General features: G+C 40.7%; 1 protein-coding gene across 14 annotated transcripts in view; it reads left to right on the top strand.

Annotated features, from left to right (window-relative positions):
* The window catches only part of SVIL (supervillin), a 105220-nt gene extending 96976 nt beyond the window's left edge, over positions 1-8244 (top strand). For all 14 annotated transcript variants that reach the window (XM_041488671.1, XM_041488633.1, XM_041488653.1 and 11 more), the window contains 9 exons: positions 336-487; positions 1652-1757; positions 2572-2779; positions 3590-3723; positions 4383-4538; positions 4944-5087; positions 5780-5901; positions 6687-6842; positions 6969-8244. In XM_041488671.1, the coding sequence (XP_041344605.1) occupies positions 336-487; positions 1652-1757; positions 2572-2779; positions 3590-3723; positions 4383-4538; positions 4944-5087; positions 5780-5901; positions 6687-6842; positions 6969-7055 (1265 nt within the window). In that variant the 3' untranslated portion in view covers positions 7056-8244. The remainder of the gene's footprint in view (positions 1-335; positions 488-1651; positions 1758-2571; positions 2780-3589; positions 3724-4382; positions 4539-4943; positions 5088-5779; positions 5902-6686; positions 6843-6968) is intronic.
* The last annotated feature ends 5169 nt before the right edge of the window (positions 8245-13413 follow it).

The following is a 13413-nucleotide window of genomic DNA, read 5'->3' as shown; positions in this document are numbered from 1 at the left end:
GCACTCTTCTGGTAACATTACTGGACATGCCATTTCACATGCAAATTGGCTCAAATGCTGTCAGTTATTTTTCTCCAGATAGTACCAGGTCTTTCTACATCTCTTTCTCCAGCCAACACAGGCATCCCTGCCTGTGGGCTTACATCCACCTGAGGAGACCATGCCAGCTCTGCATGGGGACTCTCTGGCTTGGAGACCTAATGTTCCTCCAATTGCACATTTTTACTTTCCTGTTCTGGATGGGATAGTGCTGAGCTGGCAGATGAGATGAAACCATGTGCTGTTTAAACCTATAGCCAAAATACTTTCTTCAGCATGTGCTCTCTGTTTCACAGTTGGAAGCAGACAAAAAGGAGAGCAACAAGTACGGGCTGTTGGAAAAGAGAAATGTGTGTATTTCTTTTGGCAAGGAAGGCACTCCACAGTGAGTGAGAAAGGAACATCAGCACTCATGACAGTGGAACTTGATGAAGAGAGAGGAGCACAGGTGAGCTTCCTAGATGGCAGACCTGGTAAGATCTGCCTGTCTGGGTAGCCATGAACAGTAATCAGGAATTATCTTCTTTGCCTCCTCCCTTTCTGTAAATGTGTTCTTGCCATTACAAATAGTCAGACCTCAAAATTACTTTTCACATTATTTCAGTTGCAAGATGCATATAAGCTCCTTTATGGATTGTGATTCCCAAATGCTGCTTCTGAAAAAGGCTGAAGAAGAAGGTCTTTTCTCCCTTCCCTGCAGGAATAGGTGAAGCACAGTAGCACAGATTTATGCCATCCTTTTGAGTATATGTTCAGATAGCAGGACTGTCTTCTTAGTGCTAAGGAGAAGCACTTTTTGCAGGCCAAGGCAAAAAAATACATTGGAAATTTTCAATTTGCTTACTCTGTAATTACATATTAATTGCATTGTTTGCAGAGATTCTACAAATGCAGTTTGAAGCTGAGAGGACAAGCTAATTTGCTTTGTCTTTAGGCAGACTTGGGCTTTGCTGTGGCTTCACTGTTACCAGCATACAAGATGGGTGGTTTAAAGTTAGTTTCTGTACCTTGATCCTGCTTTAATTAGTTTTTTAACAGCAGCATAGAAATAACCAGCAAGACAGGAATTCATAGAGGAGAAATATAAGAGCCCTTGATCAGGAGTGTAAGAGTCTCTGCAACGTAGCTGATTTAGGAATTGGCTAGATCAGTTTCATACTCCAAATGCAATGTTTAATGAGCAAAGAACATGCATGTTATCATAGAAATCAGTTTTATAGCAAATTTTGTACCTAATTCAGTTCCTATGTTATCTCCATAATGGTTTTAGTGAACACTGGTCAAGGTGGACAGGTTCTGTATTCATAAAATTTTAAAAATGGTTAGTTTAAACCATTTTAAATTAAAGTTCATTTGGTATTCCATTATCCTCTGAAACTCAATTGTTGGATTCCAGCTAGAGGTTTCTTTTAATATGCAGGCCACATATGGAACCCATTGCATGCTGATATATGGTAATTTAAACAATAGTCAGCAGTTGTAAAGTAGAAGGAAAGCCATCTTCGAGGGTGGCCATAACTATATAATTTTTAATAATCCATAGAGACCTGTTTTCCTGAGTCTGTATACTTGCTTTACTTTTTTAATGAAGAGTGGTGCTTTCAATTTCCAGGTACAAGTGCTTCAAGGGAAAGAACCACCGTGCTTCTTGCAGTGCTTCCAAGGAGGGATGATTGTGCATGCTGGAAGAAGGGAAGAGGAAGAAGAAAATGCACAAAGTAAATCATTGTTAGTTAAGAGTTTCTGCCCCAAACCCCTTTTTTAGCTGTTGTGCAGAGTTTTGTATTCAGTCTCAACTACCCTACTCTGTAGAAAAGAAAAATGAATGCCATGAAACTCTTGAGACAGCTTTGCAATGTTTTGTTTCAAGGTATCCTTTTTTTTCTTTGAGCAGAGAATGGATTTTGTCACCCTAGAGCATGTTGACTTGATTATATTAATGCACAAACAATTTTTTTTGTTTGGTTTTACTTAAGCCAAATGCCCGTTTCCTTTAAAGTATGTTCGTTTCTTCACAGTCTGGGGAAGAGGAGTGTTTTTATGAGCAGTTCTTCTGCTCCAAAGAAAGCTCTAAGCTTTTATTACCCAACCATTGCTTTTTGTAACACATTCCTTGAATGTGGTAGCTGAGGTAGGAGAATTTCAATGGAAGTGTAGCTTGGAGATGCTCCAGTTTTCACTTGACTGTGCCCTTATGTTCCCAAGGTGCAGAGGGGAAGAGGAGCTGAATAGGAGGAATACTGTGTTTGTTTCCCTTCCTCACCATATGAAACAGCAGAACTTGACTCTTCTGCTCTGTTAAGCTCTTCAGCTCTCAATACTTGTGCTCTTGTAGCAAGGTTTTAGAAGGCATCTCTTCTGCACAGGGTCTCTGAAGTAAACCGGGTGCTTGGCTAGTTCATTCTGTCACAACGTAGGCATGCAGTTGGTGAAATTCATCCAGTATGAGAACAGCTGTTCCAGAGCAGAGATTTTGAATTTTCAGTCCCATGTGATTTTATAATAGTGCTGCTCTGTTCCTGTCTGCTCCAGGTGATTGGAGGCTTTATTGCGTGCGAGGAGAAGTTCCCAATGAAGGAAACTTACTTGAAGTAGCGTGTCACTGCAGCAGCCTGCGTTCCAGGACATCCATGATTGTCCTCAATATCAACAAAGCTCTCATCTATCTGTGGCATGGCTGCAAAGCACAGTCTCACACCAAGGACGTAGGAAGAACAGCAGCCAATAAAATAAAAGAACAGTGAGTGTCTGATCTATATGTTTGAGATGATTATATAGACTACCAATTTTCTTGAAGTAGTCTTACTCAAAGAAAATTTGAAATAAATAAAGCTGTCGTCTAAGTACAAATGCAGCATGTGCATGTTTCATCTGGAGGAGGAGTGAAGGTTGGTTGGTTTGATAGAGCGGAGAAAACTCATATCCTGTAATTGCTTTCACTGGAGGTCAAATGCATTTATTAATAAACTCATAGAATGGTTGGAAGGGATGTTAAAGATCATCTAACTCCAGTCCCCCTGCCATAGGTAGAGATACCTTCCACTAGACCAGATTGCTCAAAGCCCCATGCAACCTGGCCATGAACACTTCCAGGGATGTGGTGCGCACATTCTTCCTGCTGTACTAATTACAGTTAAAACAAAGTCATTTTCCATTTGGAGTGAGATGCTAAACATCTGAATAGCAAATTATAGTGCATTCTATAGGAGGATTAGAATCCAGCCTTGTGAGTGAGGAAGAGGAAATTAACTTGGGAAAGCATGCAAGGAGGACAGCAGCCGTTACGAAAGTAGGCAATGACAATCCCTACTAAGAACTTAGGTGAGCATCTCCTTCACTCTGGGAATGGGATCCAAATGCTACAAGACTAGCTGTTGAAATTCCCTGCCTTGGTTTTTGATAATTTTTCCAAGTGCCTGTGTTGATCTGAAGTGTGCAACAAACCTGTAGGGTACTTTTGGGGTCCACTAATGTGAGTGGCCAGCAGGTTTGTGTTAGCTGTGTTTGGGGCAGGAACAATATGATTTCACTGTTTCTTTGTGTTTTACAGGTGTCCGCTGGAGGCAGGGCTGCACAGCAGCAGCAAGGTGACGATTCATGAATGTGATGAAGGGTCAGAGCCCTTGGGATTCTGGGACGCCTTGGGGAGGAGAGATCGGAAGGCCTATGACTGCATGTTGCAAGGTAGATCTGCCTGCCTGGACTTGGCACTCACATTTTACTCTACTAGTCTAGGGTGTTGTCAAATTTAATGTAAAGTTTTTGAAGAATTTTTTGGTAGTTGAGTTCTTCAGAGAAATGCTTCCAAAAGTCTTACTGAGTTAAGTAATACTGTTCTAGAAGGAAAGTACTGGAAAACCAAGTATTTCATTTTGTTCTCCCCCGCTTCTGCTGCCCCTCTGTTTTCAGGCAGTACAGAGCAATAGTTAACACTGTTACAAATATATTTTGCTTCTCTTCTAAAGGGATTTAATAGGCAGTTTTGCTCACATTCCCGTCCAGCCTTTGCTTTGAAACTGCCAACAAAGGTAGCAGGGGAATTGATTTACCAAGTGGAAAATTTGTCAGCTAACTCTGCGATGGGCTTGCTTCACTTAAGCTGCAGAGCAGCGGGTTATGAAATGGCTGATAGTAACTAACCAGGATCAGATTCAGACTGATGGCAGCCAGCTGCTCAGCTCGACTGCTTTACAGCTGTTGCTAGTCCCTCAAGACATCTGGTTGTCTTTCCTGATTTTTCAAAACCCAGAAAATTTACAGTCACTTTTAAAGTGTATTGTTAGTTTCTACAATTAAATCTAACATTTTTTGTTGTGACTCTTCTTAATTTTTGTTCTTTAAAGATCCTGGAAAGTTTAATTTCACACCCCGCCTGTTCAGCCTCAGTAGTTCATCAGGAGAATTCTCAGCCACTGAGTATGTTTACCCTTCAAGAGACCCTGCTGTCATCAATTCCATGCCATTCTTGCAAGAGGATCTTTACACTGCCCCACAGCCAGGTATGTGTCTTAAAATACTTAAGTAACAAGAAAACAGGTGACTGTATCCAGCATTGGGCAGTGTCTCAGTAGTTGTAAGCACTTTTAACTTGATATATCACAGGAAAATCTGTGCACATGATGCTTATACAGTACTAAGCAATAACAGTAATTTTTCCATGATGAAGATGCTGAGAAATAATCAAGTGTATGCATGTATGCCAGAAGCTTCCTGTAAAAATACATTGTTTATATCAGAGAATCAAAGTTTAGCTGAAGTTTAGCTGGATAATTAACAAAGGAATTGGTAAAATGTGAAATTATCCTGTTGTGATGCTGACAAGCACATAAGACTGGGGTTGTTCAGGGGATTACAAAAAGTAGTTAAGTGGCTAATGATGGATTTGTTATTTTCTGACTGTGTAGCACTCTTCCTTGTTGACAATCACCATGAAGTGTACCTGTGGCAAGGCTGGTGGCCTGTGGAGAACAAAATTACTGGATCAGCTCGAATCAGGTGGGCTACAGACAGGAAATGCGCCATGGAGACGGTGCTCCGGTACTGCAAAGGTAACAGACTGCTGTGCCCGACTGCTCTGAGTGTGTCACGCCTGTCCATGCCTTCTATCCTGAGCTGAAAGGTGCTCCCCCAATGTTAGCAATAAACATCAGTTTATTTGAAGATACACTGCCCACTCTTAGCAAACCATTTGCTAGTAACAGCATTGTTCCCAAATTGCCAAGGTACTCTACTGACTCTGCTCTCAGTGGAAAGGCTTTATTGTGTTATACCTCAGAATCACAAGTTAACAGTTTACACATTCTCACTTAAGCCTCCAAGCTTAAGCTTAGTTGGTTCTTGGCAGGACACTTCTTCTGAGCGTACCAGAAGGTTTCGTTTACCTGAATTTGGCTTATTTCAGACCATCACACTCTGCTTCCTCTATTCTAAGTCTGTTTTTGTAAGATAATAAAGGCATTGAGCTAGAAGTAGCTGTTGGGGATATTTTTAGCATATATGTTTTAATCTTTGCAGTCAGATACAGTAAAAGGCCAGTGTAAGAATACTGAAAAGCATGTTAAAAGGTCCCATATTAATTAAAAAGAAATCCTGGAAAATTTGTTCTTTCTGCCTTAAGCTGCTTCAGCTTTTTAGGAAAAATTAAATACCCTTAGGAGGTAACTTTGAATAGTGCTGAGATTGTAAATACTGTACTTTTTGTAATTTCTCCCTCCTTTTTTTGTATTTTGACTGTTTTTAGGAAAAAATGTAAAGAAGCCCCCAAAATCCTATCTAATTCATGCTGGCCTAGAGCCTCTGACATTCACTAATATGTTCCCAAGTTGGGAGCACAGGGAAGACATCGCAGAAATCACAGAAATGGTAAATCTTTTCGTTGCATAATCTGTTTCCTATTGCTAGTAATTGTGTCTTGTCTTGTCAGTAACATCGGTTATTTCCACTGTCAAGCCCCAAGATCCAGAGAATAAACTTAGAAAGCACAGTTCAGGAATCTGCACAGGGGGAAAAAACCCAACACCACAGCTAAATTCTGACTGGGAATGTGTATATCAGAGGCATTGTTTTTTTATTTTTCATGTAACTTCTCATATTCTTTTTTTGTTAAAAACAGAAGGAAAGTATTACCTGAATCACCTCTTAGAAAGAGATGTGCTGGAGTTTGAGCTTAACAGAATAGCTGTTTCAGTCATGCAGCAATGCACAGTTCTGGTCTCTTCCCCAGATTTGAAGTGCAGGGGAACAAAACACTTCTCAAAGGATCAGCTGGCTCAAAGGGCTTTGTTACTGATGTCCTCACCTGGGATTCAGAGTCACAGCCAAATTACATGTGGCTGCTTTAAAATCTTCCAGTCAAAGGGCATCTCAACACAAATGACATTTTCTGTTTTGTAAGTCTTCTGCAGCCATCCTTAGTAGAAAATGCTGGCTTCATGACTAAACACAGATTTCAGCCTTAAACTGAGATTCTGGCAGTACAGCATGTCCTTTTGCTAAGTGCAGACCTGTTTTTAGAGTGAAATTGTTGTAGGGCAAAACATACAGCTTTGTCCTCTGGCAGGGAGGTTATCCCATGCCATCTGCAGATGGCCATGGGCACAGCTGATGCTTTCAGCATTGTGATCCTGTTCTCTATTTTCTCCTTTCAGGATGCTGATGTTTCTAATCAGATAATACTTGTAGAGGACGTGCTGGCCAAGCTGTGTAAAACAGTGTATCCGTTAGCAGATCTCTTAGCTAGGCCTCTGCCTGAGGGAGTTGATCCACTGAAGCTTGAAATTTACCTTTCAGATCAGGACTTTGAGGTAAGGAGAGAATAGGTGCACTGTTACTCTGTGCATCTACACCTAACCATGCAAGAAAGTAATTTGCTGGTTGTGCTACTCATTAGTTGTTTTTGCTAATAGTACATCCTTTCATTTTAAATGCAGGTTGCATTAGAGATGACAAGAGAGGAGTACAATGCACTGCCATCTTGGAAGCAAGTTAACCTGAAGAAGGCAAAAGGACTTTTCTAAGCTGTGTTTATGGAAGTGAGCACTAAAGGGATGTCCACTCTCACTTTCTATGTCCTTTAGAAGAATTGTACCCTACATTTACAGAACAAATAAAAATAATCCAAAGTTATTAGTGACTACCTATCTGGAGGTGTGTAATATTATAATAAAAGGCCAAGAGAACTCTTTGAAAATGGAATTCAATTTTGACTCTTAAAGGTAATGTTTTTAAGCTCCGTTCTCCTATGCACTTAAACAGTAGTTTATTGAGCTACTGCTGCAGGTGTCCTTTGGCTATATCCAATACTTGCCATTTTTGTTTTTAAAGAAGTTCTCTTTGTAAAGTGTTATTTTGTTAGTTTGTGGATTACAAAGAATTTATATTTATATAAACACATAGAACAAGTATGTATTTAACAATGCAATATGTATTCACTTTCAAGACTTCCATGTCAAAACTACAGAAAAGTAGCTGGATGGCAGTTGCTTGTACCGAATTAGCTATACCACCAATATGTATCTCCTTTGCATTCTGAAAAGTTTCTCTTTGCAATAGTTAATGAATCGTTCTCAGTGCTGCTTCAGGTGCTAAACTGAACAAAGCGTTTGTATTTATAGCATGGATTTCTTGAGAAACTATGCGAATCAACCTTTATACTTTATTATCCAAAAATGTATAGTGCCTTGTTTTTTGTGTACAGTTTATATACAAAAAAAAAAAATTGGTCTGCATTTTGAAGATGGCTTAGAACGGTCTCCTATGTTACTTTTATAATAGTAGAAATAAAAACATCTCAGTTTCTAATCCTTGTTGTAAACATTAAACATGTCTTTTGTGATATAAGAACCGAAGGTAAAAGCTTCTGAATAAACTCTTAGCAATGCTCTGACTTGTCATTAATTTGTACTGTAATCTGTACTAGCATTGGAACTTTTCATAACATAGTATTTTCTCAAAATATTTTAACCTTCGATGTCTGTGGGTATTGTACAGAGTTTGAGAAGCAGATAATGTAGAAAATCAATGTATGAGATAAAATTGGGCAAAACTTTAATGCTGAATGTTGGAACCTGTCAGTCACACAACTCTGTATTCTTTGGGTTTCCCTCTTTTATATACGAAACGAAAATTATTATGCTGGTTTTCAAAATTTGAAAAAAGTCTTTTCAACCTTTGTGCAATTGGGAGTAAAATTTGAATTGAAAATGAGTGTTGTGTCCATTCTTTCAATAAGCACTGAAGATATAATTGTTTTTACTTGGTTAATTAGGACACTGAATAGAATCTTCAAGTAAATATTTGCTTATGGTTTGAAATGTTTTTCAGGCATTTGGCATTTCTATAATACTGTGTGGTTCTCCTCTGGTGTCCTAGTGGGTTTCACATTTTCATTCTTGTCTGCACAGCTTTCCTTCTGCCCTGCAGGAATTTAGAGCTGCTTGTGGTGATATCTCAGGTTTTAGCTTTTCTTGGGGTGGTGCCTGTTGCTGCTCTTGTCATTCTCCTAGGCCAAGGGATTTGAAGTGGGATTTTTGAATGTGTGAGGTGTGGATTTCTGCAAGATCTGCAATAAGTATTGCTTCATAGTTAAAGTGAATCTTGTTTTGACAGATGGGCTGGTAAGTTGTAACCAAGCCTTTAAGTAAATTAATTAAAAACTTAGAAATACACAAGTACTATTCACCTGACATGAGACATTACAGGTGAATTTTCAGCAGTGGAGTATTTCCTTTCATGTATGGGTTTCTGTCAAGAACTGAAATGAAATAACCCAAGAAAATGTTAGCAGTATTCAGAGCCAGAATGCTTTTTACATACATGCCAGCAAAAAGCTGTTTAGATGCCAGTTCCTCAGAGGTCCTCAGCTGCCTTCTGCATGTGATACACCATTAGTTTGAAAATGCAGGACTTCATAGCCGCAAGTTTATTTTTCAAGCACTGAGACGTTTCTAAACCTAATGTATTCATCTAAGCATTTTTGCACCCATATATTTTCCTCTTTCACTCTCCCTGGTGATAAAATCAAGCAGGAATTAGGTTTTGATTATTCATGTTCAGTCTGTACCATGAGGGTAGCAGGTTCCTCTGTTTTGATTTTTCTCTCCAACAGAGAGCTAATTTGCATAGCATGATTGACCTTGTTTTTCCCTCTGCCAGGGTAGTATCATTTGCTTTTGTTTCTTGAAAACATTGTCAGTCCTTCAAGTGCTGCTGAAGGGCAACATTCGCCCACCTCTAAAGCCTTTAGAATCTCAGCTGAAAGACAAGGGCCAGCAAGGGGGCCACAGGCACTGAAACAATTCGCTGTTGTCAGATCTCAGAGTTCTGTAAATTTTACATTATTTCCTATCTAATGGCCCAGTTCCATAGGACACAGAACCCAACTTTCTACCTGGGTGCTTTGCTCATAACATTGCTTAGGAAAGCTTTAAGCTTTTGCAGAAAATACTTTATTGTCTATTATATACTTGTTACTTATCAAAATGCTTTCCTGAAATGTGAAGCTGACAACAGAAAGGAAATCAGTGTAAGGCCTTAGACAGACCTGTAGATTATGCTTTAACTTTCTGCTACCTTCCCTCTCCACTTTAGGGATGCCATTTACTGGTTTTAGAGCCCTGCATGGGAAATAGAGCTGAAACATGTCTTGTATGGCTAGGAGTTAGTTTGGTTGCTTGCCTGAGTTACCTGGTGTTCTCTGCTTGTTTCAAACAGACACCCAAGAACTCCATGTTTAGGCAAAGTTTCTGATGTAGGGAGTCTGCACATGAAAAAGGTAGTACATTGAAGGTAGCATTCTGTGGTTTCTGTCAATCCCATAGCTTTCAGGCTTTGAGTCATGATTTTATTTCCTATGGCTTTAAACTGTCCCATCCTGACTCTTAAAAGTATTGTTCTTTGATTACACAAATATTCCTGCCCACATAAGGATTTGTTAGCAGTGAAATGGGCTGGAAACATGAATACATTAGTATGTCAAAACAGCAAAAAAAACATTATGTCTGAAAAATCTGCTACCTGTATGTGGCAGCCAGAAGAGGAGTGAAAATGGGAGGTAGGTAAAAGGAGGAAAAACCAAAACTAATCTTCATTTGTTTGGGAGAACTTTCTTCTGTCTACCACTGTCCCACCAGTCTCCCAAACAAGTACTTAGCTCAGGAGGAGCTGTGGTCCCATGGACAGAACTGGTGAAAGCTGATTCTGAGCTTCTCTGAAAGCCTGTGGTGTTTTTGTGGAAAGGAGCAGTGGCAGGTTGCTGTGGTGAGTCCCACTGTTTGCACAGCCCTGCTGGGATAGAGGTTTCGGCTGGTGGGACGAAACACAGCATCAACCCTGCTTAGCTGCACTATGAGGAAGAACATTTTGACCAGTCTCTAACTCCCAGTCAAGATTTCCCTTTTGGATCAAGTGGTAGATGAGGAGAAATAGCTCAATAATCTCCAAAGTGCCTGCTTTCCACTGAGGCTCCAGTTTGCTCCCAGTATGATGTTGGTTGCCAACAGCTGATGCTGCAGGGAGTTCCCTTTTTGGCACAGGGTAAGGACCGTGTTCAGGAGCTCAGTGCTGGCTCTGAGGACACTTTCCTTCTCACAGGGCAGCAGCATGGGGTTGACCACACAAGCCTGAGATGCTGCCCCTGGTAGATGACCACTTTTAGCTTTCCTCCTGAGATTGGATTGGTGAATTGATGGGGATGAAGAAATTTGGGGTGCACTGCTTAAAATGCCAGGTTTGTTTTCTCTCCTCTGCTCTCATACGTATATACCCTGTAAGATTAATGCTGATTTATGTTGTTTTCATGCAATTTGATTGGTGGAGTAAGAGAAAACCTGGAAGAACAGCTAATCTGAGAGTAACAGGTAATTGTAACTCCTGCTGCTATTGAGGTGAGGTAGTAGCTAAAACTGCCCAAAGAACAGCCTAGAGAGTCAGTGCAGTTTCCTCATTCATATTGGCTCTGTGGGTAAGTTTTGTTGAAACCTGTGACTGTGGGATGGTGCTGTCAAAGTGTTAGTTTTCCTCTATCTTAATTCAACAATCCTGGTCCTATAATAATAATAAAATATTTTAATAATATTGTTTCCTTCACATTAAGGTCTGCATGTGCTGTACTGGCTTCTTGCTAGCAATATTTTTCTGGGCACTGATTTCTGATCTTGGAGATGAACAAGTGCAAAACCTGTTGACAAAGGCACAGCCCAAATAACTGAGTGGTAAGTACAACCAATCCCAGCAGAAAAGGGATGCAGCCATTTGTTTTGTGACTCACAAGTAATCTTAAACTCTGTTTAGCAGCCCCAAGCCCTGCTCTGTATTAAGAATGTTTCATGTGGGATTTTCCAGTTTGTGAGACTCGGGGGTAGATGTGGGAAATGCAGAGCTATATGGCAGGATTTCACCAGCCGTTCACCTGGCAGCCCTTTCCCATGGGTAGGACAGTCCTCTTCCACGTGCCTCTGTGCTCTGGGGTCACTGAGAGCAGTGTGGGCTGGGAGCCAGTCATGTGGGGACTATTCCAAGAGCTGGAAAGCCACTGAAGAAGCAAACCCAACCAGCCAATAATGCTGCATGCTCTAGAGCTGAAGCTAAGTAAATCATCCTTCTCTGTTTTACCTGAAGTGCAGCATATTTCAGAGGAATGGTGAAAAAGAGGGAGTAGCATACACTCCACACACCACTATATTTTCTGCAGCTGGTACTTTGCCTTTGGGTACTCCCTGTCCTTTATTCCTTGGAGAACTGGTGCAGTGTGCCCAAGTGCCCAGGCAGCAGGCACATGAGATCAGCAGCAGGGACTGCATCTTCACATTTTGATGTCAAATCTTGTGCTCTTCTCAAGGATGTACAACCCAAGGGGCAAAGATGTTCCCATCCTGTTTCTACAGCCACTGTCATAAGGGCAGCCCTATGACATGCTCATATGCAGTCCTGTTCCACTGACAGTTCCCTCTTGGCAACAAGAGTGCCACTTTTATAAAGCTTTGTAAATCACTCCTGTTAAGTGTAGCCTCTTGGACTAGCACAGAATATATTTTCACAGCAAGGACCAGACTCTGGGCAAATTTCTTACATTCTGTTGCTAAAATATACGATATTTATGTAAAAGAAACATTCCTTTTCTGCTCTCTCATTGCAGTAAGGAACTGGGGTATGTGAATAAAACTCTCCTTTATCTATTCAAACAGAAGACAGAGTCAGTTGTAGAGATTCATGGTAAAAGGTAGTGATTGTGCACCTGAGGTCCTTGGCTCTGCTACACAAGCTGCACACACAGAGCAGGCCCTGTGCTGGCAAACCCTTGCAGTTGTGCATTTCTACGTTTCTGGCTCTACCAGGCCAGCCAAGCTGGATGGGGCCTTGAGGGGCTGCCTGCACCACAGCTGCAAATGTTACCTAAACCACCCCAAAGTTCTGTTCTCTCCTCTGCAGGTACCTGCCCACAGAACTGCCAAGTTACTGAACCAGAGAAAAGTCTTAGAGTGCATGCACAGCTGAAAGAGCAAGAGAAGTCAGGAGAAAGCAATCTGTAGTGACCCCATTTGCTATTTTACTAACTCATACCTGCTCAGTTTCAATTTTACATTCCCCTATCTCCCTCTGCAGCCTGTGTGTTCCAGGCTGTGCTAACCAGCACATTAATTTTGCAGTGGCAATTGCTGAGCCACTTGTGCTTCATAGCAAAACACTGATGTTTAATTCCTTTAATTTAGAAATGTGCTGTATAAACTGTTAACTGTTTGCACATGTGGCTATTAATAGTCTTTAAGCAGCCAGTAAACATATAACCTCAATACAATCACTACCCTTGGTCATAGCATCTGCCTGTGAGGAAAGGCTTCCTACTCCCAAAATCAGCTGCTGTATATAATAATGTTGTTGAAGTGGTAACACTTTATTATTAGTGCCTTTGTTTGCTCACTCAATACGTTATAAAGTGGAGATGACTTAGAGACAGAAAAGTAATTGATTTGGCTTGGTTTATCTACAGGGGCCCAGGCAATATTTTATCATTTTACTTTGAAAGCTGTTTTTGAACTCAAGTCATTTCCAAGTAAAATCTCTGCTGGTTCTCATGCTTTTTCTTTTTCCAACTCTGACTGCTACCCTCATTTCACTGAAGTTTTACAATTTAAGTATGTGGGTGTTTTTTTAAACAATTCTAACTTTCATATTTGAGGAATATGATTGCTGGTACCTTGCTGTATAGTTGTCGGGGGTGTATTTCCCCCTACACCCCACCCCACGACCACCACCCCAGTTCTTTCCAAGTGGTTTATTAATGATCTCGGAAATATGATTCTCTATTCCAGAAAAGATTTTCAAAATTTGGCTGCCAACCAGAAGCAGAACCATCCTGCACCCCACCAGTGCAATAAC

Source organism: Pyrgilauda ruficollis, unplaced genomic scaffold (assembly GCF_017590135.1).
Source record: "Pyrgilauda ruficollis isolate IOZ18807 unplaced genomic scaffold, ASM1759013v1 scaffold12, whole genome shotgun sequence".
Classification (NCBI taxonomy): Eukaryota; Metazoa; Chordata; class Aves; order Passeriformes; family Passeridae; genus Pyrgilauda; species Pyrgilauda ruficollis.
This window is presented reverse-complemented; position numbering and strand designations above follow the sequence as displayed.